At 58.9% G+C, this 27,938-nt stretch overlaps 2 protein-coding genes across 5 annotated transcripts in view; one reads left to right on the top strand and one right to left on the bottom strand.

The window, feature by feature from the left end:
- The window catches only part of RNH1 (ribonuclease/angiogenin inhibitor 1), an 84,221-nt gene extending 62,374 nt beyond the window's left edge, over window positions 1-21,847 (bottom strand). The window contains exon 1 of the mRNA XM_061202376.1: window positions 21,844-21,847. The gene's annotated coding sequence lies outside the window, so the exon portion shown is untranslated. The remainder of the gene's footprint in view (window positions 1-21,843) is intronic.
- On the top strand, window positions 52-27,859 carry PHRF1 (PHD and ring finger domains 1). 4 transcript variants are annotated; one of them, XM_061202349.1, is made up of 19 exons: window positions 52-194; window positions 2,095-2,175; window positions 3,809-3,924; window positions 4,224-4,322; window positions 7,848-8,062; window positions 9,039-9,122; window positions 10,734-10,852; window positions 16,254-16,351; window positions 16,618-16,793; window positions 17,328-17,454; window positions 20,850-20,977; window positions 21,422-21,603; window positions 21,996-22,115; window positions 22,640-22,794; window positions 23,410-26,001; window positions 26,236-26,381; window positions 26,579-26,854; window positions 26,947-27,075; window positions 27,487-27,859. In XM_061202349.1, the coding sequence occupies exons 3-19, from the start codon at window positions 3,831-3,833 to the stop codon at window positions 27,628-27,630; spliced, it is 4,884 nt and encodes a 1,627-aa protein (XP_061058332.1). In that variant the 5' UTR covers window positions 52-194; window positions 2,095-2,175; window positions 3,809-3,830; the 3' UTR covers window positions 27,631-27,859. The 4 variants fall into 4 exon arrangements, with proteins under 4 accessions (XP_061058332.1, XP_061058330.1, XP_061058331.1 ...); XM_061202347.1 differs by lacking the exon at window positions 2,095-2,175 and having other exon boundaries at window positions 114-194; XM_061202348.1 differs by lacking the exon at window positions 52-194 and having other exon boundaries at window positions 2,116-2,175; window positions 4,227-4,322.
- Window positions 27,860-27,938: the final 79 nt, after the last annotated feature.

Here is a 27,938-nt window from a genome sequence, read left to right as displayed (position 1 = left end):
GCGGGGTGGGAGGACCCCGGAAGCTGGCTCCATGCACTTCCGGGTCGAGGAGCGCGCGCGGCGGTGGTGGCTGTGGTGGTGGCCGTGGCGGCGGCGGCGGCGGCGTTCGGGCCTAGTCGTGGTTCTCGCTGGGGCGGCGGCTGCGGCAGTGGCGGCGAGCGCCCGGTAGCGGCCGGCGGGGCACGAGGTTCCGGGTACGTGCTGGGCCGCAGCTTCCCTGGTGTCTGTTGCGCCCCGGCCGGAGGGCCGACCCGGGCGCCTCGCGCTTTGTCTGCGGCCTGCCCAGCGGAGCGAGGCCTGCGCCGCACTGGCCGCGGGCTGGCGGGCGGCGGTGACCGCCTGCGGGCGCGGGAGCCCTCGCGCAGAGGCTGGGAGGCCCCGGGCTTGCAGGCGGGTTTCCGGGGGGGCGCCTTCCTAGAGCGAAGTGTGACCTTTTGCTAACTCGTTTCCAGCTCCTGGTCGGCTTTGCTTTCATTGGCTTCGCCTGTGTTTCGACAGGCCCGTTTGGTTGACGGGATGGTTTCCCGTTCTTTAACTCACGTAGTCTTCACAGCAGTCTCTCGGGACTAGGTATTGGCCTTCCTGTTTTACGTACATAGATTGGAGCCCAGAGAGGTTAAGTAACTTGCCAACGTCACACAGCTCCTGGGTGCGGAGCCAGGGCCCTGTGTTAACCCTAGCCCTGATTCCTGGCCCATGCTTTTTTTTTTTTCTTTTTTAATAACAAGGATTGTTTTACATTCTTGTCAACTTTCGCGTTTATATACTCATCTTGCTTCTGCAGCAGCAAGATGGTAGTCAGCCTGTGAGCCACATTTTGGCCAGTGGTCACTTGGACAGAACCTGAGGCTGAAGTGAGGTTTGACTTGGGACTTAGCACACCTTCCCGCTCCCTGGACCACTCGGTATTTTTTCCTAGGAGAAGAATGTTGAGTCAGAATGACAACAGCTGGTTCCTTTTTTTGCACCAGGCTGGTGGCAAGGCCGTGACAGGGCCATCCTGGCTTTGGTTCTCTTAGCAGCCTCCCAGCATGGACTCTTGGTGTCTGTCTCAACCCTGCCAAGACCTTGCTGGGCCCTAGCTTTTTGACTTCGTTGCAGTTTACAGTTTCGAGGTCTTGTAGCCTCTGTGGCAGGCGATGAATGAAAATTGAGAATTGGCCCCGTGTGAGACGTTGGACCAGGCAGGCTTGCTCAGGGCCTGGCGATGGGCAGTCAGGTTCTGGTCCTGGCACAGCTGCCGGTGACCACACTGGGAGGTCTTTTGGTTCCTTAGTGATGGTTGGGATCGCAGGTGCTTTGAGTCCCTGAATTTGAAAAGAGGGAAATACTCTTTGTGGTTTAAATGTTTCCCCTAGTTTCCTTAAATCTGAAGGCTGAGCAGGAGCTCCACAGAGCCCTGCCGGTGCTGCCGAAGGTGGCCAGCGGCCGGGAGGCTGTGGGCTTGCCTGCAGAAAAGGCTTCCTGGCCGTTAGTCTGGGACATATGAGCAGAGGTGGGGATGGTGGGTCTGGGCAGGCGTGTCTGAGCTGGGGCTGCCGGTGGGGCCAGTAGGTGCTAAGCCAGGGTCCCATTCGCCCAGTGTTCTGAGTGCAGGGTTCCTTACAGAGGAAGGGGGGCCGGGGGTTGCTAACGGTGGTCTCTTCCTTTGTGGTCGCACAGCGCTTGCTCTGGAAAGCACCTTCAGAGGCTAGCCGGCTCTTTTCCTTGGGTGCTGCCAGAAGTTACTGTGTGTGATGATAAAGGAAGGGAGGGCTGTCGGGAGGCCTGGAGGTTCTCCTCGCAGCTGTGATGGAGAAGCACGGGGCTCTCGGGACTGATCCCCACAGGTGCAGGGACACGGGGAGTCAGTCATCCTGATTCCGGAGTTGGTGTCTCAGGCAAGCCAGACCCCATCGAGGCCGCACTGACCTCTTACAGCTCTCTGAGCCAGGCCCTGCCACTGCCCCTGGCAGGCAGGGCTAGGTCTCAGTCACCAAGGGAGAGGCCAGGGGTTATTTGTTTGTGCTTTTGACCTTTTGCGTGTGAACTGTCCCTGGCTGTGCTCTGTCGTCTCCTTGGGGGGTTACATTTTCTGATTTTTTTCCCTGGTAGGTTCCTGGGTGTGAGTATTTACCTCTCTCATAGGCTGTGCTTCTCCAGGGCAGGACCCGTGCTGCACACAGTAGGGGCAGGGTAAGTATGAGAGCAGGTGTCCCAGAATGACAGCTATAGCCAGAGAATAATAGGTCTTCTTACCTGCAATGGGCTGCAGCCATCATGCTCAGGGGAAAGGTGTCATCCCTTTGGACGGACAGCGGCACCATCTCGTCGGATGGTCTGTGCGTCTCCAGCAGAAGACGTGGTCAGGACGTGGGTACAGCACAGGGAAGGTCCCTGCTGTGTTGCTGACTCACCAGGAAGTGGGGTGCAGACCCTTAAATTGAGTAGGACTGTTGCTGATTTTCTTAATCTTAGGATGTTAGGTAGAAGAAAGGTGGTGGCTTTCGGGGGTTAGAAATTTCAGTTGACTACTTCCAGGTAGAAGCATCATATGGCAGTTGGCAGTTTCATGACATTAACATGCCCTCACTATTTTAGGAAACATCGTTCCAGAATTGGGCTTCGTATGGGAAGTGAGGCATTCCGGGGTCTGAACCTGGCTTCAGCCCCATCAGGGGATCATTCTTTGGGAGCATCTGTACAATGGTGGTAGTGACGGCCCCTCCACTTGTTTTTGTGATGCATGTGAAATACACAGTGTGTGGCCCACAACCCACGGGAGAGAAGCCTGCATGTGGGATCCAGGAATGAGAGCCTTTCCTGGCTTCTGGGCACGCTGCTGTCAGCCTTACCCCCTGCCTCTGGTTCTTGCTTTGCCCCTCTGCCTTCCGGTCTTTCCTGTGACCCCTTTCCTTTGACCATGCAGACTGGACTTGGTCGGAAGCACACTGTGCCACCTGGATGGGGGCGGTGTTTCCTCACTGTGTGTCACTGAGGTGTTTCCTCTCGGGGTCACTTGGGAAGTGAGTAGCACTGATGGGAAAAAAACCCTTATTTGGAGACCGAAGTCAGAGGCCCTGGTGTGAGAGGGTAGTTGTGTCCCACTGTGTCTGTGAGGTCATTGGTCTAGATCTTCTGTGTTACCCTGGCAGTGGCCTTGCAGAGTAGGCAGGACAGGCATCCCCACTTGGAGGTCAGGAGCCCAAGAGCAGGTGGACATGGCAGCCAAGAGGCAGAACCTGGCCTCTGCTCCTCGTGGCCCCGTGCTGCTCCTGGGCAGTCAGGTGACTTGGCGGTGCCCCGTGGATGCACTGGGGCGAGGTCAGAGGAGCCTCAGCTGGTACCTGTGGCCTCCCAGCCATAGTCAGGTGCGCGGAGCCTGGGCTGGCCAGGCAGGGCTGAGAGGGAGGTGCCAGGGGAGTGCAGGGAGAGGGCCCTGCTTGGCAGCGGGGCCTTCTGGTGACCATCCCCCACTGAAAGCGTTGCTTTGCCTCAGCTTGTGATAAGCCTTTTCCTTCAAGCCTGGCCTCGGGGTACCTGGGGAGTGTTGAGGTGTGGTAGGTGCCTGACTGAACAAGAAGGTGGCCAGTCTGAGGCTCAATTAGGTTCGTTATAAATTGGGATCTGATTTTGAACGTGGCTCTGTAGGTAGGAGCCAGTCTTTTTTGTGTGTATGCACAGTTTTGAGCGTATCGTATCTCCTGTGCTACGGGTGGACACGTGTCACCAGGACGTGACGTGTAGAGAGTGACCGTCGCTCTCTCGGCAGGGAGCTTTACGTAAAGCTTGGGACAGAGGGGAATTACTTGACCCTGGTTTCTTTCAGAGCTGAACTCCAATGTCCAGCAATGGATGACGACAGCCTGGACGAGCTTGTGGACCGAAGCCCGGGGCCCGATGGCCACCGGAGACTCCGTCCTGCCGCCCTGACCAGCGATGCTGGTGAGCTGCCCTCCCGCCTCTCCACACGGAGCTGGGGAGCAAGTGTTCATGCTTTGCTCTTCAAGTGCACAAGCGGCACGTTGTTTGGTGTTTATTTTTAGTGCAATCAATACAGATGTAAATCGAGCAAAAGATGCTACTTTTCCCTCCCCATGTCCCCATGCGGCCCCACCCCCCCCATCCCTGGGGGCAGCGCTGGGCGCCCTGGGGGCAGGTGTCCTCTGAACACCTCTGTGCATCTTCCAACCTGCCTCGGCCGTGACGCTGCCCCCCGGGCCTGTGTTTACCTGTCCATCTAGAAGAAAGCAGCGATGCCCACAGTGGGGGCTCTGAGGACGACACGTGCAGTGAGCACAGTGACGGCGAGGACGAGGAGGGTGACCTGGAAGACGGATCTGGTGAGAACGCTGACGTTCGAGCGGCCCCTCGTGTCGCCTCTCTCGTGACAGGGATTGCTGTTATAAAATGGCCTTGTTGAAGTTGCTGTCTTAACCGCGCTGGCCACCTGGGGCTGTGAACCCTGGGGGTGAAACTCCCTAGCACGGCGACCTTGTCTGGCAGTCCCCTGCAGCGGGTCTCGTCTTCAGCTGGGAAGCTGGCTCGCTTTGATGTAGTTGGGCTGATGGCACAGTGGATAGGTCTCTTCCCTGGTGGCGGCAGGAGGTTAAAATGCCTGAGAACAGGGAGCAGGGCGAAGGGCGTTGCCAGGGAGAGCGCAGCCGGACTGGACCTGCGGGCAGAGTGGTCCCCCAGCCCCTGCTGCAGGGCAGGGGTAGCATGAGCCGAGGTTTGCCGGGACCTAGGGCCACCTGACCAGGGAGCCACCTGACCCCAGGGACCACCTGGGCGGGATGGCGGTGCCTCCTGTGGCTCTTTCTCTCGCTCTTGATGGAGCCCCTGAGAGAACTGGCAGATGCACGGAATGACTTTATTAAGAAATTCCCAGGCTGTTTACATTGCTTGATGTTTGTGCTTCTGAACTCCTGCACGGGGAGCTTTGCTTTAAGGGGAGATAGTGCCGCCTGAGGGCCTCGCGGCACCTCCTTCCCTGGCCTGCCCGGGCACCCTGGCTGGTACGTGTCCTGCGGGGTCCCCAGGCTGGACTGCCCTGTCCCAGCCCCTCAGAGGGAGGCGCGCTCGGCCCCGTCCCCACATGGCACTGGGCTTTGGAAGCTTGGCTTACGGCTGCTTTCCTTCTGACAACAGCCGTCCACTCAGGACGTGTGTGGTCCTGAAGCATCTGCCTAGTCTTTTTATTACAGTCCTTGGACTCCTGTGTTTATGAACATTAGAATGTTCCAGAAAGGTAACCCCTCATGTGTGGGACAGTGCTTGTGAAGGAAGAGCATTGACACAGCACATCAATGTGAGTTTGCTACCGCGCGTGTGTTGGTGACATATTCTTCCAGAGTTAGATTTTGACTTCTGTGCAGGCACGTGAAGTTCTGTGCTGAGTTTGCAGGTCACGTTGTGGCTCTTCGCTTGTTTCTGCAGATGGGCTTGGGGCTTGGGGCTTGGGCACAGGCATGTGGCCTTGACCGGGCTGGAGGCAGAGGACATCAGGTCTTTGTCACTTCATCCCTCGAGCAGAGGTTTGAGGCTCTACTGGAGGCCAGAGGACGGGGGCTGCAGGCTGGAGGGCGGGCGGGAGCCCAGCCGGGTCTCTCTGCCCAAGCTAACTGCCTAGCAGCAGAGACAACGGTGTAAAGGAACAGTTAGGTCAGGTGATAGATGCCAAGAGTGTGTTTACGGGGACGTCATGGGAATGGGGAGGCCTCGGCCCCTGTGGGCCTGGGCTGGTGAGGGGAAGCTTCCAGAAGGACACATCGAAGCTGTGATCCGAAGGGCAGGAGGGTTAGCCGGGTAATGGGGGACATGGGCTGGTGGGGAGTGCCGTGCAGGGACAGCTGGCGCAGAGCCCAGTGCCCAGCAGGCCCGCGGGTGGTGAGGAGGTGCCCGGTGGCGGGCAGGCACCTGGAGGCTACGGCCATAGCTGAGGGGCAGTAAAACTCCACCGGACACCCCTAGTTTTCCGCGCTGGTCTGTGAAACTCACGGGCAAGGAGCGTATCTCTGTGGCTGGTGAGAACTTAAGAGGTCTCAAAGGTAGTGTCTTCAAAGGGAGTTTACTTGCATCCTTACGGGCCTGGTATCTGCCACGTCCCCCTTCCCTCGGCAGCTCTTTCTACTTATCTTTTTGCTTTTCCTGCACTAGTGTTGATTTCCTGAAAGTCACTTGCTTGTGTCGCTGTTTGCTCAGTTTTCAACTTTAGATACGTGTTATCTGTTCAAGTCTTAGGATGAAATATGAGGACTTGGGACTCTGACCCGCTGCCTCAGCCCGCTCTCCAGGCGGTGCACACGCGTCCTGGTCTGCTCAGCTCGCAGCCCCTCGCTGCTCGGCCTCATCTCGGTTCACTCCCAGCTCTTTCCAGTGTGGCCCTGCCCTCCTCGTGTGAGCTGTGCCCTCACCTGCGCTGGATTCCCAGGCGTGCCGTGCCGCCAGCTGCCACGCCGGGCTGGCACCCGTGTCTGCACCTCCCTTCGCCTGGTCCTTAGTCTGGTTGGGGCCTGGTCCGGCAGCCCCTGAGACGGGGTGGGGAGGCGGGTGGCCCAGGGTCTTGGCACCTGCCTGTGTCTTTAGCCGCCTCTCCGTTGGTGGTCGCTGCCCCTCAGGCACTTGAAAGGCGTCCTCCGTGGGTGGGACACCGCAGAGGGGTCAGGTGGCCCTCAGACGGCCCGCTCTCTGCCTTCCCTTCGGTTCCTGAGCCTTCTGGAATCCCGGAGGAAGAAGCAGACCCTGCAGCCTCCACCCGCTGCTGCCCCCTTGCCCGCAGCCAGGCAGGAGGCTGAGCACAGCCACGCTCCAGGATTTGGCGGACACCAGTTTTGTTAGTTTTCTCTTGGTTTGTAACAGCTTGTCACGAATACAGCCGCTGAGACCGCGTGCTCAGTGTCTCAGTGGTTCCATGGGTCTGTGGTCCAGACACCGGTGGCCGGTCCTTTGCTTGGGTCTCACCCGACTGACATCAAGGGGTCACAGGGCTGCCGTCCCCATCTGAGGCTCAGGGTGCTCCCCAAGGTCACGGCTTGTCGGCAGATTTCAGATCCCTGCGGGCATGGGGCTCCGGTCCTGTCTCTGGCCGGCTGCCAGGGGAGGCCCTCATCACTCAGCTCCTGGGAGCCACCCCTCAGTGGACAGGCCGCAACGTTCTACAACCAGCCAGAGAAAAGTGCTTTTAAAGAGCTCATTTGGTTTTGTTCTAGTTTCCCTTTGCCCTGCGACAGCAGGGTCTCGGGGGCGTGTAAGAACCCTGCCTGCCACACCCCTAGCCTGCTTCTCCTGTCCATGTGAAGTAGCGTTATTTCAGTGGAGTTCAGCGGGGAGAGAAAATTAATGCACATGTTGATCTGCCTTGGTGAACTGAAAGTGTCTCCTTTCTTTTCTGCTGGCCTAACCTGAGCCTCAGAAGCTTTCAGAAATTGGTCAGGACTGTTGTGGCCAGCTTGCTGGGTTAGGAATTTATGCTCTCTAATCCCCGAAGCAAGAAAAATGAAAGACCTGTAGGAGAGGCCTTCCCTGAGGGCCGTGGCTCACTGACACTGTTTTGAGAAGGGTGTTGGCGGCACATGGCGCCCTCTGGAGGCCGCTGCGCTGAGCCGGGAGGCGGGCTGGCCCCTGGAGGCTGCCTGCCTCGTGAGGGTTCTGATTCGGCTCCAAGTTGGGGGGGTGGGGCTGGTGTCCCCCGAGCTTGGAAGCAGCTTCGGGTTAAAATGCCCGGTGACATCTGTCCTGGTGGGGCTGCAGGAGCGGGTCTGTCCCTCGTGTGTGGGATTCAGGACACTGCTCACCCGAGTGTGGCTGCGGCCTGCATGCCTCCTGGACTCTGGTTTGTGGACTTGTAACCTTGCCTCTTTGTCAAGGCTCCGAGGATTCCGAAGAAGACGGCGATGACGTGGACACGTTAGCGGCAGCAGCGGCTACTCGGGGGGCACTGGAAGCCAGCGGTGCATTTAACTCTGACAATGATTCGGAGAGCTGCCCGATCTGTCTTAATGCTTTCAGGGACCAGGCTGTGGGGACACCGGAGAACTGTGCCCACTACTTCTGCCTCGATTGCATCGTGGAGTGGTCCAAGGTGCGTGGCTTCTCTTCGGGTACTTCCTCCCTTCGGGCTGGCCTCTCTGTGTGTGTGACCCAGCCCGTGGCCGGCCTCTCAAGGGTCTGGGTCTCTGCTCTACAGCAGGAGTTGGAGCCCCGGGTGGCGTCCGAGCTTGATCTCTGCTTCGTTCGAGCTCTAGGCCCTTGGGGTGCCCGGTGAAGCTCACTGTGGGGTGATATGCTCGTGGAGCGCTGGATCAGGAGGGCTGTTTATGGGCCATTGCCTCTCGGGGACCAGAAATCCTGAGTGGCCCAGGGACAGCCTGCGCAGGCCGAGTTGGCTGGTGCTCACGTGCTGAGAGGTCATCTCATAGACCCAGGAAAGCCTGAGGCATGTGGCCAGCAGTGAAAGCACATGGGGTTCACCAGGTGGTGCAGTGTTGCAGGGTGAGCTTTGGAAGCACTGCCCCCTCCCTGCCTTCTGAACTTTGTGAAAAACCTCAAAGAAGTAATGAGTCCAAGGACGCGTGGCCCGCAGCCCCGTGCCCTTCACCGTCCTCGAGGACCAGCGGCCCTGCCTGCTGCTTTTCTATTCCCACCCTCACCAACTCGGACCCCGGGAAGGCGGCAGGTCTCGCCGCACCGCGCCTGCCCTTACCCAGCGAGGGTGACAGTAACGGCATCGCCTCAAGCACCCAGCCTCTTCTCCTCTGCCCCCTGCTTGCTGGCCAGTAACCCAGCTGTCCCGCCCACCCCTTGCCCTCCTCTTGTCTTCTTAGCACTGACTGGCCCTCCAAGAGAGCCACTCCACATGGCAGGGATTTGATTTCTGTCTGTTTTCTTCACCGCTGTATCCCCAGCCGCCTAGCACAGGGCCTAGCCTACACAGACATTCTGTAAACTATATTTTTAATGTAAAAGGATGTCTTGACTTCTAAATGAAATTATTTTCAGATGGTATTAATAGTGAAAGTGATTCTATAAGGTTGCAGTATGATTTTTCTTTCTTACAGAATGCCATTTCCTGTCCAGTTGATCGAACTATATTCAAATGTATTTGTATTCGAGCTCAATTTGGCGGTAAAATCTTGAAGAAGGTAAGTGTAGGCGCCCCCTTTTGTGTATTACATTGGTCCCCATCTCATGGGAAAACATGCCTTCAAAAGGCAAGTTGCTTTCCTGAAGTATTGGTTACGTGTGTTTTAGAAATCGACTAAAAGGCCGTTTGCGGCCATGAACGTGAAACCCGGTGCTTGGAGGTGGTGCTGTGTGCCCGGCCAGCCTGGGCTCTGCATGGGAGCGGTTTCCCAGACTTCCTCCTCTCCACTCCCACACGCCTTTTCTGCATCTCCGAGCTTCTCTCCTCTTGAGCCACGGCAGCCACAGCAGGCAGGGAAGGTCAGGGTGTGGACCCCAGACCTGGGAGAGGGGGCCAGCTCTCTCGGACCAGACTTCGGAAGGCGCACGGCAGGAGCATGAGGGCTGGGGACAAGGTGTTTTCCTTGCTCTTAAAAGCGTGCTTTTGCTCACCTGCTGTTTGGGGACTGGGAGGCCTCCGTACATCGTCTTCTGTTGAGGAGCAGCATTAGAAAGACTCGTTGAGGGAGTTCCCTGGTGGCCTAGTGGTTAGGCTTCCTCGCTTTCACTGCCATGGCCTGGGCTCAGTCCCTGGTCGGGGAAGTTCCTGCAAGCCGCACGGCTTGGCCAAAAAGAAGAAAAAGAAAGACTTGTAGAGACTTGCCTTACATCTTCTTAGCGAGTCTTATAGCCGCAGATGTGCTTTTTTATTTGCGGAGCCAGGGATGTGCGAGGACTCCGGCTCTGGGTGAGCAGACTTCTCCTGGAGTCTTTGCCGGGGTCGGCAGCTCCCGTCCCGTCCTGCTGGTGGAGCCTCCTGTGGCCTGCCCCGGGCGCTTTGCTCTTCTGCCCGGAGGTCTCTGGGGAGCGCTGGCAGTTTCCCCGCAGGCAAGCTCTGTTTCCTTGAGTGCCTGCCTCTTGAGTCCTTGGCCCCGAGCGCCTCCTGTGTGGGAAGGGGAGGTGGGCAGAGGGCCCACTTACATGCCAGCAGGTCCAGTTGGAGGAGATCCGAGAGCGGCTCAGACCCAGCACAGAGTCCAGGAGGCCGCGGGAGGGTCCCGAGTCCCTGGCTGGTGCAGGAACAAAGGCAGAGAGTGTGGCTCAGGCGTGTCACCCGTGGGGAAGTGAGCTGCAGAGGCTGTTTCTCGGTGGGACTCATGGGCAGGAGACCGAGGCAGCCTGCGGAGGTGGCTCGGGCTGGCGGCAGCGATGAGGAATAGCTGTGATCGTCATGGGGCAGCACATGTTGGAGTGTCATTCGTTGGCAGTCACGTTTCTATGTCTTTGCTTGGTCCTGGGACAGTTCTCGAGGGACGAGAGCCCGGCGCTTCCCTGTTCTCCACCCGCGTGGTCCGTGCAGCGTAGCCCTCATGTTTGGCTGTCTTGCCTGTCACTCCACTCTGGGGCCCTTCCGTGGGTCAGACTTTTTCTGTTGAATCATTTTTTTTCTCAGGGCTAACTACCCTGAGATGGTTAGAAAACGTAAAAGTCACTGGTGTGTGTTAATTCGGAACCTCTGGGCCCATGGAGCCCGTGTGAATCTGCTTTGGGTCCATTGCAAACTGTGATATAAACGGCTCTGGGATTTGGGTCCCGCTTGCCATGTGCTGAGCACGCTGTCCTGTCCCCAGATCCCAGTGGAGAGCGCCAGGCTTGGGGAGGACGAGGATGAAGACCCGACCTTCTGTGGGGTGTGCGGCAGGAGCGACCGGGAGGACCGTCTGCTGCTCTGCGACGGCTGCGACGCTGGGTGAGCCCCTCCCGTCGGGCGCCCTGAGCTCGGCTCAGAGCTGGTCCTGTTGACCTGCTAGAGGGGCCTGCCCAGCTGTGCTTGTGCTCAGCGCCGCCTGCCCCCCGAGGGTCCTCTGAACCCCTGCGTCCTGGGCTCCGCATGCTTCGTCGTCCCCCCCCCCCATCGCTGTTTATACTCTCCACCTGTTTCCAGACGATATCCTGAGGCCGCTTGCAGAGATGTACCTAATACCTCAGGACGAGGGGGAGAGGCAAGAAATGGGGGTGTGGGCTGGCTGGGCCGGGGGCGGACACGAGCGGGACCCACCCTTTGTGAGAGGCCAGGGGCCGGGGCAGCCTCACACGGCAGGACAGCGGGACGCGCTTCCAGCCCGGCTGCCAGCCACCCCTGTGTCCGTGGAGCCCCTTTCATTGTCATTCCTCAACACCGTTGGGTCCCCTGCTTCTCGTCAGGCCCTTTCCTTGTCCTGGAGCAGCACAAGCCCTGGAGGACGGGCACCTGTGGGGCCTGCGCTTGTCCCAGTGCCGACACTGCCTGGGCTGCCCACCGGGGCCCACTACCTGCCACCTCCCTGCACTGAGACAGCAGGTCACCCTCCCTGGGCCTGGCAGCATCTCCCACCTTCCTCCGAGCCCCGCCCTCGGGGCTCACGCAGCTGAGAATGCGTTCCTCCCTCCTTTCTCGCCGGTCTCCACCTGCATCCGTGTTCGGTGACACGGTTGCTTGACCTTGGTGCTCCTTGCCCCTTTGGAGTCCCGGAAGTTGGCCGTGTCTGAGCGGGTCCCCTCTAGCCTGTTGTCGATCTGGGGCTGGAGGGCAGAAGCGGAGCCTTGGGTGTCCTGCAGACCCGTGTGTCCAGCTCACGGCTCTTGCTGTCACACTCCATGACCGAGTGGGGACACGGGGCTGCGGGGGTGGCAGCATTCAGAACGCTGCTCGCACGCAGACTGCACCCTTTTCCCCAGTGATGGTGGCTGCTCGGGGCCTGAGAAGGAAGGGCCTGGGACAGCTGGATGCTGCCTGAGAGCCCACACGTGGTGGGAAGGAGAGGCCTGGTACTGGCCGCCACACCCCTTGGCCTGGCCTGGCCCTCGTCACCAGCCTTGCTTTCTTGGCCTGGGTTCCCTGTGCCAGACGAGCCTGTGTGCCTTCCAGTGGCCTTGAGGACGCTGGGGAGCCCTGGATGAGGCTGTCGGAGCTTTCACTCATAAAGCCTCGATTTTCCCTTAAGCTTTTATCCCTTTTTTTTTTTTTTTCCCTTTTTGCCTTGCTGCATGGCTTGTGGGATCTTAGTTCCCTGACCAGGGATTGAACCCAGGCCCTCAGCAGTGAAAGCACCAAGTCCTAACCACTGGACCGCCAGGGAGTTCCCCCCTTAAGCTTTTAAATGGCGCCTACAGTTCTTTTTTTTAAAAATAGATTTTATTTTTTAGAGCAATTTTAGGTTCATAACAAAATTGAGTGGAACATAGCATGCATTTTTTATTGTAATTGAGGTATAGTTGGTTTATAGAGTTATATTAGTTTCAGGTATACAACACAGTGATTCAAAATTTTTATCGGTTGTGCTCTATTTAAAGTTATTATAAAATATTGGCTCTACTTGTCTGTGCTGTGCAGTGTATCCTTGTACCGTATTATATACAGAGTAGCTTGTATCTCTTAATCCCATACCCCTGTCTTGCTCCCCGACTCCCCTCTCCTGACTGTTAATCACTACTTTGTTCTCTATATCTGTGAGTCTGCTTCTGTTTTGTTATATACGGTGGTTTGTTTCATTTCTACGTTACACGTATAAGTGAGAACATAGAGTATTTGTTTTTCTGTTTTGACTTATTTCACTAAGCGTAACACTTTCCAGGTCCATTCATGTTTTTGCAAATGGCAGAATTGCAGTCTTTTTTATGGCTGAGGGTGTGTGTGTGTGTACACCACATCTTCTTTATCCATTTGTCTGTTCATGGGCACTTGGGTTACTTCCATATCTTGGCTTTTGTGAATAATGCTGCTGTGAACATTGGAGTGCATGTATCATTTTGAACTAGTGTTTTCATTTTCTTAAGTACCCAGGAGTGGAAGTGCTGGATCATATGGTAGTTCTATTTTTAGTTTCTTGAGGAACCTCCATACTGCTCTCCATGGCAGCTGCACCAATTTACAGTCCCACCAACAGTGCAAGAGAGCTCCATTTTCTCCACATCCTCACCAGCATTTGTTATTTGTGGTCTTTTTGATGAGAGCCATTCAGACAGGTGTGACGTGTTGTCTCATTGTGGTTTTGATTTGCATTTCTCTGATGATTAGCAATGTTGAACATCTTCATGTGCCTTTTGGCCATCTGTATGTCTTCTTTGGAAAAATGTCTGCTGTCTTCTGCCCATGTTTTAATCACTTTTTTTGAATATTTTTAGTTGTGTGAGCTGTTTATGTATTTTGGATATTAATCCCTTGTTGGTCATGTCATTTGCAAATATTTTCTTCCGTTCAGGAAGTCGTCTTTTTGTTTTGTCAGTGTTTCCTTTGCTGTGCAAAAGTTAAGATTTAAAGCTTAATTAGGTCCCATTTGTTTATTTTTGCTTTTATTTCCTTTGTTTTGAGAGACAGATCCCCAAAAATATTGCTGTGATTTATGTCAAAGAGTGTTCTGTAGTGTTTTCTTTTAGGAGTTTTAAGTTTCCAGTCTTACGTTTAGGTCTTTAATCCATTTTGAGTTTATTTTTGTATGTAGTGTGAGAAAGTGTCCTAATTTCATTCTTTTACATGAAGCTGTCCAGCTTTCCCAGCACCATTTATTGGAGAGACTGTCTTTCTTCAATTGTCTACTCTTGCCTCCTTTGTTGTAGATTAATTGACCATGTAAGTGTAGGTTTATTCCTGGGCTCTCTTTTCTGTTTCATTGTTCTGTGTGTCTGTTTTTGAGCCAGTATTGTACTGTTTCGATTACGGTAGCTTTGTAGCATAGTCTGAAGTCAGGGAGGGTGATACCTCCAGCTCAGTTCTTTCTTGGGATTGCCTTGTCTGAGCCTACAATCCTTGATTATGTTAATTCTTTATATCACGTTCTGTTTCAGTGAGTTCCCTGGTGGTCCAGTGGTTAAGACTCCGCATTTGCAATGCAGGGGGTCAGGTTCAATCCCTAGTCAGGGATCTAAGATCCCACATGCCGCGTGGTGTGGCCAAAAAAAAAAATTGTTTCAATTTTAGTAGTTTTAACGGTGACTCTTGGGGATTTTTGCAACTTCATCAAAAATATTTTTTGTTGTAAAGTATATTTATAAACCTATTTTTTTTTATGTGCTTGAATTTAATAGATAAAGCAAGTACATAAAAATTGTGATAAATCTAAAACATTAAAACTGATAAAAAATATAGTGATTCGTATGCTTCTGAATATCCTCACTGCTAATATTTGCCATTGGCTAAATTTTCTTACAGTTAAGTCTTTCAACTAAAGTCACAAGTCTCCAAGTCTAAGATCACTCTGTTACTCATTTTTCTTTAATAATGGGAGATGCAACTGAAATTTGTTTTTAATATAAATTTATTTGTTTTTATTTTTGGCTGTGTTGGGTCTTCGTTGCTGCGTGTGGGTTTTCTCTAGTTGCGGCGAGCGGGGGCTACTCTTCGTTGCAGTGTGCGGGCTTCTCATTGTGGTGGCTTCTCTTGTTGCGGAGCAGGGGCTCTAGGCACGCAGGCTTCAGTAGTTGTGGCATGCGAGCTCAGTAGTTGTGGCACACAGGCTTAGTTGCTCCGCAGCATGTGGGATCTTCCCGGACCAGGGCTCGAACCCATGTCCCCTGCATTGGCAGGCGGATTCTTAACCACTGCGCCACCAGGGAAGCCCTGTTACTCATTTTTAAATGAGTAAATCACGAGCCTGTCTATAGATACATGAATATGCCAGATTCTTTCACTGTTATATGAAGCAAGGTACAGATTATTTGTGGGGGTTTTTGGCTTGGTTTTTTTTTTTGGCCGTGCTCCGTGGCTTTTGGGATCTTAGTTCCCCGACCAGGGATTGAACCCGGACCTTGGCAGTGAAATCGCCAAGTCCTAACCACTGGACTGCCCGGGAGTTCCCCGATTTGTGTTTTATGTAGCGGTATTTATTCTCGAGGGAGGACCTCTCCGCCGCATGGCTGTGGCTCTCCCGGTGGGAGGAGGTCATCCTTGTGCCCAAGTGAGCGCTGCAGGCCGGTCCTGCTGGGCGATCATGGGGCTCTCCCGGGTTTGAGCCCTCAGCCATCTCCTCCGTGGAGGGACTAGTGGGTGCCGACTGGCCGCGCGGGGTGCCTGTCACCCCCGCCAGCCTCCGCTCCCAGGCCCTGGGGCTTGGTGGCGAGAACAGGGTTGAACCACGCTCGATCCTGGGGACACTCTGTTAGAAGCTACCACTCAGTTCTTGGATGTTGTTCCTGAGACCATATCCTGGAGGATCTTCTCAGGCTGAAACCTAGTTGGGGTTCTGGGCGCTCCCCGGTCCTTGGTGCCAGCCTGCCGTGTCCCAGGAGGAGCGGCCTCCCGCCGTCCGTCCCTGGGGCGCTCGGGTGAGGTCCAGCCAGGGGGTCGGGGCAAGCTTCGCTCTGTGGGTCTGTCTTGGACCCTCACGCAGGGCAGGGCTGTGAGCGGCACGTGGCTTCGAAGCCGAGTCCAGCCTGGGGTCGGGTGTTCAGTGTGGGCTCGGCGCTGGTTTCCACCTGGCTCGGCGCCATCTGGGACATTGGGATGGAGTTTGGAGGGTTCCAGCAGCGGCGGCCCATGCCAGCGGTGGCTCCTCCCCAACTGCTTCCCTTGAGGACTAGTTAGAAGCAACTGAAAAGCAGATGCTGTTGGGCGGCGCTGCCGTGCACGGTGTTAGTTCCTCGGAGACTGGCCTCCCAGGGATGGTGGCTGCCACCCCGCCGGCATCAGGGTCCAGCTGCTGCTCTCTTAGCTCTGTCCTTCCAGATGGTACGTCCCCCGGGGAGAGTTTGGCAGCCGTCAGGGTCCCCTTGGAGGGTAGAGATGCCCAGACCTGCGGTGGGGGTCCGTCCACCCAGAATGCCGGTGGGAGAGTGAGAAGACAGGTGTCTGCAGCTCCAAGCGCGCAGGCTTCTGAGCAGGCGGCCTCCCCCGCGGCCTCGGGTGGGGGCATCCAAGTCAGTCCTGGCGGAGCCCACGGTGCCCTCGGTGTCAGGGAGGGGGCGCTGTGTCCCTGGTCAGGACCCCGCCCTCATGACCTCACTTAACCTTCGTCACCCCCACAGGCCGTCTCCAGGTACCGTCGCATTGCGGGGTTAGGGCTTCCACATGTGGACTGGGGGCCACGAGATCCACAGCAGGGTGTGTTGTCGGGAGGCCTGTCATAGGGCTCGCTTGGTTGGGACAGTGAGGCTGGGGACACCGTCTCATTTCCTAGGTACCACATGGAGTGTTTGGACCCCCCTCTCCAGGAGGTGCCAGTGGACGAGTGGTTCTGTCCGGAATGTGCTGCCCCCGGGGCCGTCCCTGCTGCTGGTAACGCGCTGCCCCCCCTCAAGCAGCCCAGACCCTTCCTGTGGGGCTGGCCCCTCGTCCCGGGGAGATCGCGTCCGGCTCTCCAGCAGGGGCGGCTTTCGGTTGCACTCCTTGGGGGGGCACAGGCTGGAGACGGGGGGTTGGCTGATGGGGGTCTAGGGGCCCAAGCTCCAGGGAGACACCCCCTGTGCCCCGTTTCCCGGAGCCCTCCTACCAGGGCCAGGGCTCAGCAGAGTGCACGTCAGCCCAGGGTGTTTTCTTCCAAGACGTGGGTCCCGTGAGCGAGGAGGAGGTCTCCCTGCTCTTGGCCGACGTAGTGCCCACCACCAGCCGGCTTCGGCCACACGCGGGGAGGACCCGGGCCATTGCCAGGACACAGCAGAGCGAGAGGGTCCGAGCGACCGTGAACCGGAACCGGATCTCCACTGCCAGGAGGATCCAGGTGGGTGCTGGTGGCCTCGCATCCTGGCCGCGTGCAGGGAACAAAGCCAAGTGGGCCTGAGGCGGCGGCAGCAGTGGAGAGCTGGCCCTGGGGGTGCCGGGCAGTCGGGTCCAGCCAGTGGTCGGTGGCCCGGCCCATGGGTGCATCGTGGAAGCTGCTGGGGGTCCCCTGCCTTGCAGCTGTCACCTGCCAAGGCCATAGTACTGAACTGAGAGGGGCTGAGAGGACTTCGTGGGGAACGTGGCCCCGGGACCCACCACAGATGCCCACAGTCCCTCCTGGCACCTCCGCCTCCACTCTGAGGCCCGCGAGCCCTCCTTGTTCTGCATCCTTGCCCGGCCTGCTCCTCGGGAGGCCTTCCCAGACCCCACTTCCCACTGGGCCCTTGGGGAGCCCCCAGCAGCCTGCCTGATGTCTGCTGCTGCCAAGCTGAGGCGTCCAGCCTCCCGGGGGCTCAGGGGGCTCCTCGGGGCTCCCTCGAGGGGTCTGAGGCGGCTCCGGCCCCCCTGACCAGCGCCGTCCCGTGCTGTGCAGCACGTCCCAAGGTACCTCATGTCTCCTCTGCTGGACGAGACCATCGAAGCCGTGGCCACTGGGCTGAGCACAGCCGTGTACCAGCGCCCCGGGCCGCGAGCCCCTGCCCGTCGGAGGAGGAAAGCAGGTAGGCCTGGCTCGGGCTCTGGCTTCCTGTGGTCACTACCATCCCTGTAGCCTGGTTTCCGCAGACCATCGCGCAGAAGACCCTGCAGGCCCAGGGGTCTGGGTCTGGTCCTTCCCTCTGAACCCCCCGGGGTGCTGTTTATGCAGCAGCGCCCTGCATGTGCATCGGGGTGACACAGCCTCCCCGAAGTTGATCGGGAAGAGTCCCCAAGGACCTTGTGGAAGATTCGCGATGTTTTCTCTAAATTGGGCAACACACAGGTGAAGCCCCATGCCTGGCTTTTCTGGGTGGGAACAGCTAAAATGATTAATTCAGTGTCTTCGCTGGTTTTGACGCTGTTCACGTTTTCTAGTCCTTTTCTGTGTTAGTCTCGGTAATTTTGTCCCAGTTCCATTTTTCTTTGGTAGTCGACATCCCTGCCTGGGGAGAAGCTTTCACCCCAGTTTAACATCCTCGGCGATTTCTGGGTCTGTGCTCGATTTATATTCATGGGTTGGAATTCTCCAAAGAAGAGCTTTCCTTTTTCTCCTTGACTATTCATTTAAACCAGTAGATGTGGTTTCCTGTTTCATTCAGTGGGTTGCAATCTGTGGTCTTTTAAAAATCAGCATTATTGAGACATACGTTTTCTGTGATGAGCACATCCACTCTGGGCATATGGTTCCCGGTGAGACCGACGAGGCTTCCAGCCGGTGCCCCCACTCCCCAGGCAGCCCCTCCAGGCACCTGCCGTCCTGTCGTTGGTGCTAGCCGTGCCATCCTCGGTTCTCACTCGTGAGGTCTTGAGTGTGTGCTCTGGTTTGTCGCTCAGCAGAGTGATTTCGGGGCCTGTGTAGTGGGTGTCTGGGGTTAATTTCTGTTCATTGGTGAGAAACATGCCACGGCACGGACCACCCCAGCTTGTCCACCTGCCTGTGCCGGGCATTTGGGTTGGTTCTGTAATAAAGCTGCTGTGAGTATCTTTCCTGCAGGCAGGTGTTTCCGCTGCTCTGGGTCGGTAGAGAGCAGTAGACCAGTTGGCGCAAACCAGTGAACGTGTGTTGGAGGTGACGCACCCCTTGCGCTCCCGTCAGCAACGTGCACGTTGTAGCTGCGCCGCGTTCTTGCCCACACTCATCGTCCCCACCCCCAGCAGGCGTGTGTGTGTGTCAGGTTCCGCTGCCCTGCGTGGCCCCACCGGGTGCCGAGCGCACGTGTGTTCCCGGAGAGCCCTCGCCCCCGGAGAGCTGAGCACAGAGAAGACACCCGAGGGCCGCCGGTGGGCGGTCCTGGTTCGCATCCCCGTGTAGTGGATGGAGCCAGGAGCTGTACCCCGAGGTCACGCTGATCACTGCCTTGAAGTTCAGGATGAGGGAGGTTTTGCTTCTCGTATTTTCCGTCTGAATCTCCTCTCGTGTCCAGGGTCTCACTTCTCAGTCCCAGCAGTTGCTCCCTTGCATTTCACAGACCCGTCCTAGGATAAGAGCCGGAGGTGCTGCAGCTCCTGGAGAGACGGGCTCACTTCTCCCTTTGTCCCGAGTGGCCCCCACGTTTGGCTGTTACATCTTTGCTGTGAATATTTCGCACTTTTTTAAAAAAATTAATTTATTTAATTAATTTATTGGCTGCGTTGGGTCTTCGTTGCTGTGAACGGGCTTTCTCTAGTTGTGGCGAGCAGAGGTTACTCCTTGTTGCGGTGCGCGGGCTTCTCGTTGCGGTGGCTTCTCTTGTTGCGGAGCACGGGCTCTAGGCGCGCGGGCTTCAGTAGTTGTGGCGTGTGGGCTTCAGTGGTTGTGGCTTGCGGGCTCTAGAGCGCAGGCTCAGTAGTTGTGGCGCACAGGCTTAGTTGCTCCACAGCATGTGGGATCTTCCCAGACCAGGGCTCGAACCCGGGTTCCCTGCATTGGCAGGCGGATTCTTAACCACTGCACCACCAGAGAAGCCCAATGTTTCGTACTTTTTACAGACGTAGTCACACTGTGGAAGCGCAGGGAGACAGGAACAGCACCCCGTGACCGTCTTGCCGTGGCCTGGCAACTCCTGGCCGGGGCTGCTTCGTCTCTCTCCACCCCCCTCCTCCTCTGTAATTTTGAAGCAGATCCTCATTTTACCTGTAAGTGTCTCACAGTATGTTTCTGGAAGAGGAAGTCTTTCTTTTGATTTAACCACGAGGTCGTTGTTACACCCAAGGACATGAGCAATAATTCCGTAGCACGGTGAGATAGTTGGCGGGTGTTGAAAGTTCTAATTGTGTCACAAATTGTGATGGAATTAAAAAAAAATAGTTTACTTGAATCTCGAGCCAAAGGACATCTGTGTTGCGCTAGTGGCTGCCTGTTAAGTGTCTCTGTGTCCTCTTGACTGGGGGTGATGCAGGGTCTCCTGTCCCGGCGCATCCCTCGTGGGCAGGTCTCACCTGCTCCGACCGGGCGGCTGGAGCCCCGAGGCTGGCTCAGGTGCAGGTGGGCGTTTCGTTGGGTTGGTTGGGTGTTTGCAGGGTTGCTTGGGGTGGGGTTGGGGGTCCTCCCAGCGGGCAGCTCCGCCAGACTCTCTGTTCACAGTCAGGCAGCCCCGGGGCTCAGGTCTCAGATCCATGAAGTCACGGAGGAGGTGAAGGAGAGGCTTCCTCCTGACGGGCTGCTTCCAGGAGTGCAGTTTCCGTGGACAGCACGGGCTCGCTGGCGCCTCCGTCTGTTTCCTTTGTTGAGCAGTTCTCAGAACCCCCGAGCTGCTTGTAGCATCCTTCAGTGGAGATCAGGTAGGGCTTTTAGCTTCATCGCGAGGTCACAGATTCAAGTGTAGCAGAAGTGCTTTAACAGCACACGTCTTCTCGGAACCTGCTGTTTCTGTGCTGGGGTTCCTGAGAGTTCGGGGGTGCTGGAGCATCACAGAACTAGGGCACCCTGTGGCTGCCATGGCTCGTCCCCAGTCAGCCTGTAGCGCCCCACGGTGGCTGAGGGGGACGGAACGCTGCGGGTTTTGCAATGTAATCCTCAGGATACGTTTTACTGGACACGTACCGTGAGGTCGTCTGTTTCCAAGCCTCTGGGAGAGTGCTTCTCCAGGGTGAGACCACCAAGTGGATACAGAGCTGGGAGCCAGTATTTCCTTTTACTTTTGATTATTAGGGTTTGTGTTTTCTAATTTAATTTTGTTTCATAATTGTGTAAAATAATCTGCTGGTTCTAATAATCAGGTCTACAGATCAAAGTAGGCTCAGACTCGCTCTGTCCTTGCTTTGCGCTGCCTTCCCCCTCCCCTCCTCTGTGGCGAAGTATGTAAAACCCTATAACAAAAAAAATAAAAAGAGGAAGGCCCCAGGCCGGGATGGACAGTTGTCATCCGCTGGCTCTTGGCGGGGGACACCTGGGGTGGGGCGCACAGTGAAGTGCGTGCTATCAATGTGTTCTTTGTAGGAAGACGGAAGAAAGTGTCGGGAAGAAAGAAAACCCTGTCCAGATCGTCTGTGAAGAGCAGGAGCTCGGGGACGAGGTCCAGGAAACGCCAGGGTCGCGTGAAGAAGAGAAAAGGGAAGAAGATAAAGGTAGCGTCGGATGGGGGGGTCACACTGGGCGAGCTTCAATCCTGTGTGTAGGTAGATAGTGGGAGTCATAGAAGGACCCTTTTCTTCTAATTACTTAGAGGTTCACCGATAAATATGCACGTTTCTGCAGCACGGATTGAAGATAGGGCTGAGACGAGATGTGTTCTGGGTCCCGCAGAGCGGCTCCTGGGACCGCGGGGGGCGCAGGGGGCTGGGCTACAACCCATCAAGGCGCTTGCTCCCTGGGGTGCCGGCACCCGGTGTGAGCCGGGTGGGGGTGAGGCCCAGGCGGGGTCCTCACGTGTGATGAGTACACGTGACCCTCAGGCTGCAGGGTTGTGGCCACTCGGCCCACTGTTTGGTGCTGCGGATTCCTAGTTGGAATGGAGGCTGTAGATTTCAGCCCTGTGGATCAGTGTTTCTCCCTGTGTCCCCTGGGTTCAGAATGAAGCCACAGCTCGTTCCCGCATCGCACGGACGCTGGGCCTCCGCAGGCCAGCCCATGGAGCCTGCATCCCCTCGGTGTACAAGCCTGCAGACCCCTCTCTGGGGCTGATGCGTGCAGACATCGGGGCAGCTTCTCTCTCCCTGTTTGGAGACCCCTATGAGCTGGACCCCTTCGACAGGTGACTGCAGAAGGGGGAGTTGGGGGGGCTCACTCTTTTCCTAGGCCCGTGGGCATGTTGCCCCTGGTGGAGGCCTGGCTCACCCTCAGAATTCGCATTTGTGAAATTCCTGCTTCCGAGTTGTTCTCAGGCTTCTGTACCTACGCGTCCCCTAATTGGGAGAAAGATCTAACTCGCACGCCTGCCCCCCACCCCGTCCCCGCTCAGAGACTCGGGCAGCTGCCGACAGAAAACCGCTGCCCGGGGCCTGGGTTCAGTGCTGAGTCACGAGGGCTGCCGTGGGGGCAGTGCTTAGCCCGCCTGTGCCACGCGCTGCTGAGAGGTTGGGGGGTGGCTCCCTGGGCCTTGACGTGCAGGCTCACCCGTGCCCTTTGGCCTGTGTCCTTCTCCAGCAGTGAAGAGGCATCTGCGAGCCCTGCTTCCCCTCTGAGCGCCAAGAGGAGGATTCTGTCCCGGTCAGCCCTGCGGTCGCACCAGCCCGTGGCCAGGCCTGTCTCCGTGGGGCTCTCCAGGTGTGTCCTGGGGGACAGGACGGCGGGGCGGTGGTGCGGGGTGGGGCCCCAGGCGTGCAAGGGCCGCGGGCTCCGTGTTGGGCTGGCGCTCTGCCACGCGGCACCCACGGCCTCTCCTGTGGCCTGTCCTCTGGCTCTTGGGTGAGGAAGTGCTGCAGCCAGTCCCGAGCCAAGGGCGCGGGGACGGGGTGACAGCCCCAGAGGCTGCCTCCGTGTGCCTCGCGCTGCTGCGGAGCCCACAGCAGGGAGGGGCCGGGCAGGGAGCCAAGCCTTTTCTCTGTTTGACCCTCCAAAAGAAAGACTTAACCAACTCAACCAGTCGGCGTTGCTCACGAGCTCCTGTCAGTGAGTGGAGCCGGGGCCAAAGCCTCAGACGACTCCACCCCCCCACCCCATCTTCCTTTAGTCGGAGCTGCCGGGTGGGTCTCACCCCTCCCCTCGGGGCCCCTGCCTGCTGCCTGGGTGTGGAGGCGCCTGGGCGGGAGGGCCGTGACGGCTGGGCCTGCCCCGGGTCTGCCCTGCAGGAGGAGCGCTCCCGCCATGGCGCCCCAGCCGGAAGTGGACGCGGACCCCGGCCCTGACCTGCTGGGGAGCATCCTGTCGGGCCAGAGCTTCCTGATGATGAATGGCGCCGACATCGTCATCCACCGCGATGGCTCCCTCAGCGCCAAGAGGGCAGGTGAGGAGCCTCTGCGCACGGCCCGCCATCCCCACCTCTGCGCGCCTGGAGATTAGGACACGCGTTCCTCCAGGGACGCGTGTGGTGTGACCCAGCGGCTCTAGGGTTTGCTTCCGAGTGGCGGGTGAGGGTGCTGAGGGACTGAAGATGCCTGTCCCATCGCTTTCTGATAACACATCTGTTGGGGGAGTTTCCAGGCAGCCCACAGGCCCTCCTTGCTGTCAGCAGCCGCCGTCTGTTCTCACAGCCCTGGGAACCAGCGTGGAGCCCTCTCCACGGATCTGGGCCCCAGCGGGATTCGGGCCTGGGGGGGTCTGGCCGTGGAGGGCAGGGTAGGCTGCATGGGCGCGGTCAGTGGTAGAGTGGGGTGCTACCCTGTTTTCATGTGTCCACCACGGGCTCAGGCCCCTTCTGATCCACAGGCAGCGTGAAGACAGCGTGTGCAGCACAAGGGGCTGGTGGGCAGCGACAGTGCGAGCCTCGGGCCCCTCCCCGCGCCCAGCGCCGCGCCAGCGGGGGTGGAAACCGCGCACCGTTGGGAGGGCGTTCTGAGAAAGGTGGAGCTTTTTAAGGACGGGGGTGGGGACTGATGGCTGTTTGCCTTTTGTCTTTTAGCGCCAGTTTCTTTTCAGCGAAACTCAGTTGGTCCGTCCAGAGGGGCAGAAGGCGCCGGGTCTGGGGCCTGCCTGCAGCCCAGAGGGACTCAGTCAGGAAGCGGGCCAGAGAACTTGGGGTCCAGCTGTCCAGGCAGGGCCGCCCCGGGCACACCCCCGGCCCCACCCACCCCCGCCCATGTCCCTGCACTCACGTTGGGGGCAGCTGTGAGACTGGACTCCTTGGTGACCCCTCAGTCAGGCCAGGCTCAGACCTTGTCCGGCGTGAGCAGACCCAGCTTAAAACAAAGTGACGGCCCCCGATTTAACGGCGACAGCAAGCACCCTCCGCCTCTTAGGTCTGCAGCATTGAAGACCTCGAATGGTAGCTCTAATTCACCTTCCGAGAGCACGGTGCTGGGACAGGCCCCAAGACCAGCTCCCAGGAGGAAGGACATCTCCGAGCTCCCCAGGATACCAAAGATCAGGAGAGACGACAGGCGGGGGGGCGAGGTCCCTGCCGGCGGGCAGAGAGTCGAGATTCCCAGCTCCTGCATCAGCCGGCTGACGGGCAGGGAGGGCCCCGGGCAGCCTGGCTGTGGCACCAGGGCGGAGGGTGAGCCCAGCAGCAGGGGTGCTCAGGAGCCCAGCACGCGCTCGGGGGGCGGCCCCCAGCCCCCTGCCCCGCTGGGCCCCTCCCGGGGTAAGGGTGTCGGCTCCACCTTCGAGAGCTTCAGGATCAACATTCCTGGGAACACAGCCCATTCCGGCAGAGTCCTCAGCCCCGGCTTCTGTAACACGTTCCGGCCCGTGGACAGCAAGGTGCAGAGAAGAGAGAGCCCGGCGCCCCTCTTTTCCGTCAGGAAGACAAAGCAGCTCAAGAGCGAGATCTATGACCCCTTCAACCCCACGGGCTCTGACTCCAGCTCGGCCAGCAGCAGCCCCGAGCACCCAGGCTCCGGCCTCCTGCCCTCTGAGATCACGCGCACCATCTCCGTCGACAGCCCCAAGGCCCCAGCGCTGCCGCCCGTGCGCTGCGTCACCTCCTACACAGTGCAGACCGGCATGGGGAAGGAGCCCGAGCCCCCCCAGGGGCCCTGCGGCCTGCTCGAGCTCCAGGGCGAGGAGGAGCCCGCGGCACAGGCGCAGAGGCCGTCCCCGCTGGAGCCCTGGGGGGACGAGGACCCACCACCCCGGAGCTCCTTCTTTGGCTCAGAGGGGCGGACGGTGACTTGCGTGACTGCGGTGGAGCCGGACGCCCCACCCAGTCTGGATGCCCTGCCCGCGACCACCCACAGGGTCGTGGAGCTGCGGTCCCCCACCCGTTCCCGCTCCAGGTCCAGCTCCCGCGGCGGGAAGAAAGCCCAGAGGCCGAGGGCCGCCACCAGGGAGCACCGGAGGGCCCGCTCGGGGTCCCGCTCATCCCACTCGGGGGACAGGAGCTCGCGGTCCGCGTCGCCACCAGCAGGTGAGGGCCAGGCCAAGAGGCACCAGCCCAAGGCCCGGGATCGGAGGTCTTCCAGCGACCGCTCCAGCAGCCGCGAGCGCACCAAGCGGAGGAAGGCCAAGGACAAGAGCAGGGAGAGGAGGAGGGGCTCCTGGGGCCGAGGCCGGCGGAGGTCCCGCTCCCGCTCCGGCAGCCCGGGCAGCTCCTCCCACGAGCATCGCGAGGGCAGGAGGAAGAAGAGGCAGAGATCGGGGTCCCGGTCTCGGGGGAGGGAGTGCTCGCCCCCCAGCAGCCTGGAGAGAGCCCGGAGGCCCAGGCACCCCCGGGAGAGGAGGGAGCGGCCCGACAGGGAGAGTGCCGTGCGGCTCCGAGACAGGCGAGGCTCCCGGGAGAGGAGGCGGCGTAGGTCCAGGTCACCCAGCCCTGAGCACAGGCCCCGGGAGCACCGGCGGCCTCGGTCCCGCGAGAAGCGCCCACGGCCCCGCCCCCGCTCCCCGGAGAGGAAGTTGGCCCCGAAAGACGCTTCTCCGGCACCCCTTCCCCAGGGGGAGCCCAGGCTGGACAGGGAGCCCCCGGCCAGGCCCCTGGCCTTGGCAGGAACAGATGCCTTGCTGGAGGGGCCCGAGGCCAACAAGCCACCCGCAGAGGTCCCCCCAGTCCTGGAGGTGCCAGCCGAGTACCCCCACGAGGATCTGGATTACGGTGACTCCGTGGAGGCTGGGCACCTCTTCGAGGACTTTTCAAGTGAAGCCATCTTCATGCAGCTTGATGACATGAGCTCCCCGCCTTCCCCGGAGAGCACGGACTCCTCCCCAGAGCGAGGCCTCCTGCCCAGGCCCACTGGGCCCCCGGCTGGCCAGCAGCACGACGCTGGCCTGGCCGTGGCCATCATCCGCAGGGAGGTGTCTAGGATCCACGGTGAAGATGTGGCGCAGCCCCTGCCCAGGATGGAGTGCCCTCAAGAGAAGCACTCGCTCCAGCAGGATGCGGCCGAGGCAGCCACAGCTTCCTGCGCTCTGGGAGGCCAAGCCATGGGTGGGGGGCCAGCGGGGAAGGAGGAGGGCCCCTCTCAGAACCCCCTGCTGCGGGCTAAGGCGCTGGTGAAGAGAGTCACCTGGGACCTCCAGGAGGTGGAGAGCGGTGCCCCGGCTGAGGACAGAGGCCTGCGTGAGTAGGCGCTTGGGCGGGGTGGGGCAACGGGGCGGGGTACAAGGATGGCTCAGAGCGACCACCACGGAGTCTTTTCCCTGGATGGCTCACGGGCCTCCTTGGTCATGCAGGGAGATGGCTACGGCCTGACCTGTGGTCCTTGCTGCTGGGATGCTTTTCTGGAATTTTCCAGCCAGGAAACAGCCTTCTGGCGTGGCCACAGAGCACCCACCCCCCTGTGTTGGCCCTCAGGGACGCCGCTTCACAGGCCGCAGAAGCCCTGGGAAACCGAGGACGCGGGCCCCGTGGCTGCGTTCCAGCAGGCTCCCTTCTCTGAGCCCCCTCCCCCTGGTTATGTGCTTCCAGAGCCTGGCTTTCCTGATGCTGACCCTTCTCAGGTGGGCGCCTGGGCTGGAGGGTTGTGGCCTTGGGCTCAGGCCACGAGAGCTGGGCCGGGTTGGGGCTGCGGGCCTCATGCACCAGCCCCTTTCTGCCGGGGCTCTTAGTGGTTCGGGAGTGGGGGTTGGGAGCGCGTTGCCAGGGGCACTGGGGCACCGAGCTCTGCGGAGGCTGAGCGGGCTGTGCTCTCGCCCAGGTACGGAGCCCGAACCTGCCCCCCACCCCGGCTCTGCCTTCGAGCGTCCTACCATACGCACCTGTCAGCCAGCCCGCGGTCCAGTTCCTCTTGCAGGGGAGCCTGCCCCTGATGGGCTGCGGGGTGGCCCAGAGCCCGGCCCCGGTGCCCACCGTCCTGACTGCAGCCTCAGAGCTGGCGGGTCATGCTGCCACCGTGACCACTGCCGCTGCCAACAGCTCCGAGGAGAGGACAGCTGCTCCCAGGCCAGCCTCGGAGAAGGCCAAGAATGAGGAGGTGAGTCCCGCCCCTCCTTCCTCCAGGGACTGGTGCAGGCGGGTGGGTGGGAAGCCAGGGGCCAGTGGTCTCACAAGTGTCCTCCCGCCTAGTACATGAAGAAGCTGCACGTGCAGGAGCGGGCCGTGGAGGAGGTGAAGCTGGCCATCAAGCCCTTCTACCAGAAGAGGGAGGTGACAAAGGACGAGTACAAGGACATTCTGCGCAAGGCCGTGCAGAAGGTGGGCGTGGGGTCCGTGAGCCCAGAGAGAGGGGCTCCGGCCCCGGGGTCGCTCGGCCACATCCTGGCCGCAGCTTCAGGCCAGTTGTAGCCACGCCTCATTGATGCTTGGGGGGTGTAAATGCTGGTGTTTGTGAGGGGCTTACGACTGTGTCCTCGTGACTTTAGTTAAAGAGGCTAAATGACACAAGATGTTTAACCTAGCTCACGGGTAGGAAGTGAGACCCTGAGAGATGGACATGCCAGCTGATCTCAGTGGGACCCTCAGCAGCCCTTGAGGTGGGCAGAGCAGGCAGGCGCACGTCAGGCTGCCTGCTGTCCCTCACAGTGTGGTCCCCAGGGCCCCATCCCCACGATCCCTGACCATGTGGATGGGAAGGGACGTCCGGGTAACTGTGCCCCCCTCCCCCAGATCTGCCACAGCAAGAGTGGGGAGATCAACCCCGTGAAGGTGGGCAACCTGGTGAAGGCCTACGTGGACAAGTACAGGCACATGCGCAGACACCGGCGGGCCGAGGCCGGTGAGGAGCCGCCTGCCCAGGGTGCCGAGGGCTGAGGCCCGCCCGGGGCCCTTCTGGCTGGGGCAGCCGGAGCAGCAAACTCCGGGCACACCCGCCCTCCCGTTTTCGGGGTTCCTGTGATCGCACGTGGTCTGTGCACTTGTCTTGCTCACAGTTTAAAACTGGACTTTTTTATATGTATATTATTATAGAGACACACTGTTCCCATTGTGTTCTAATTTATCAAAAATGGATTATCTTTAGAAATGTCTTGATTGGCTCAGTACTTGAAAGGCGAAGCCTTTGGTGATGAGAAACGGCGGGGCGGGTGGTGCTTCTCCCACAGGCAACCATCTGGTCCCAG

Source organism: Eubalaena glacialis, chromosome 10 (assembly GCF_028564815.1).
Source record: "Eubalaena glacialis isolate mEubGla1 chromosome 10, mEubGla1.1.hap2.+ XY, whole genome shotgun sequence".
In the NCBI taxonomy this organism is placed as follows: Eukaryota; Metazoa; Chordata; class Mammalia; order Artiodactyla; family Balaenidae; genus Eubalaena; species Eubalaena glacialis.
This window is presented reverse-complemented; position numbering and strand designations above follow the sequence as displayed.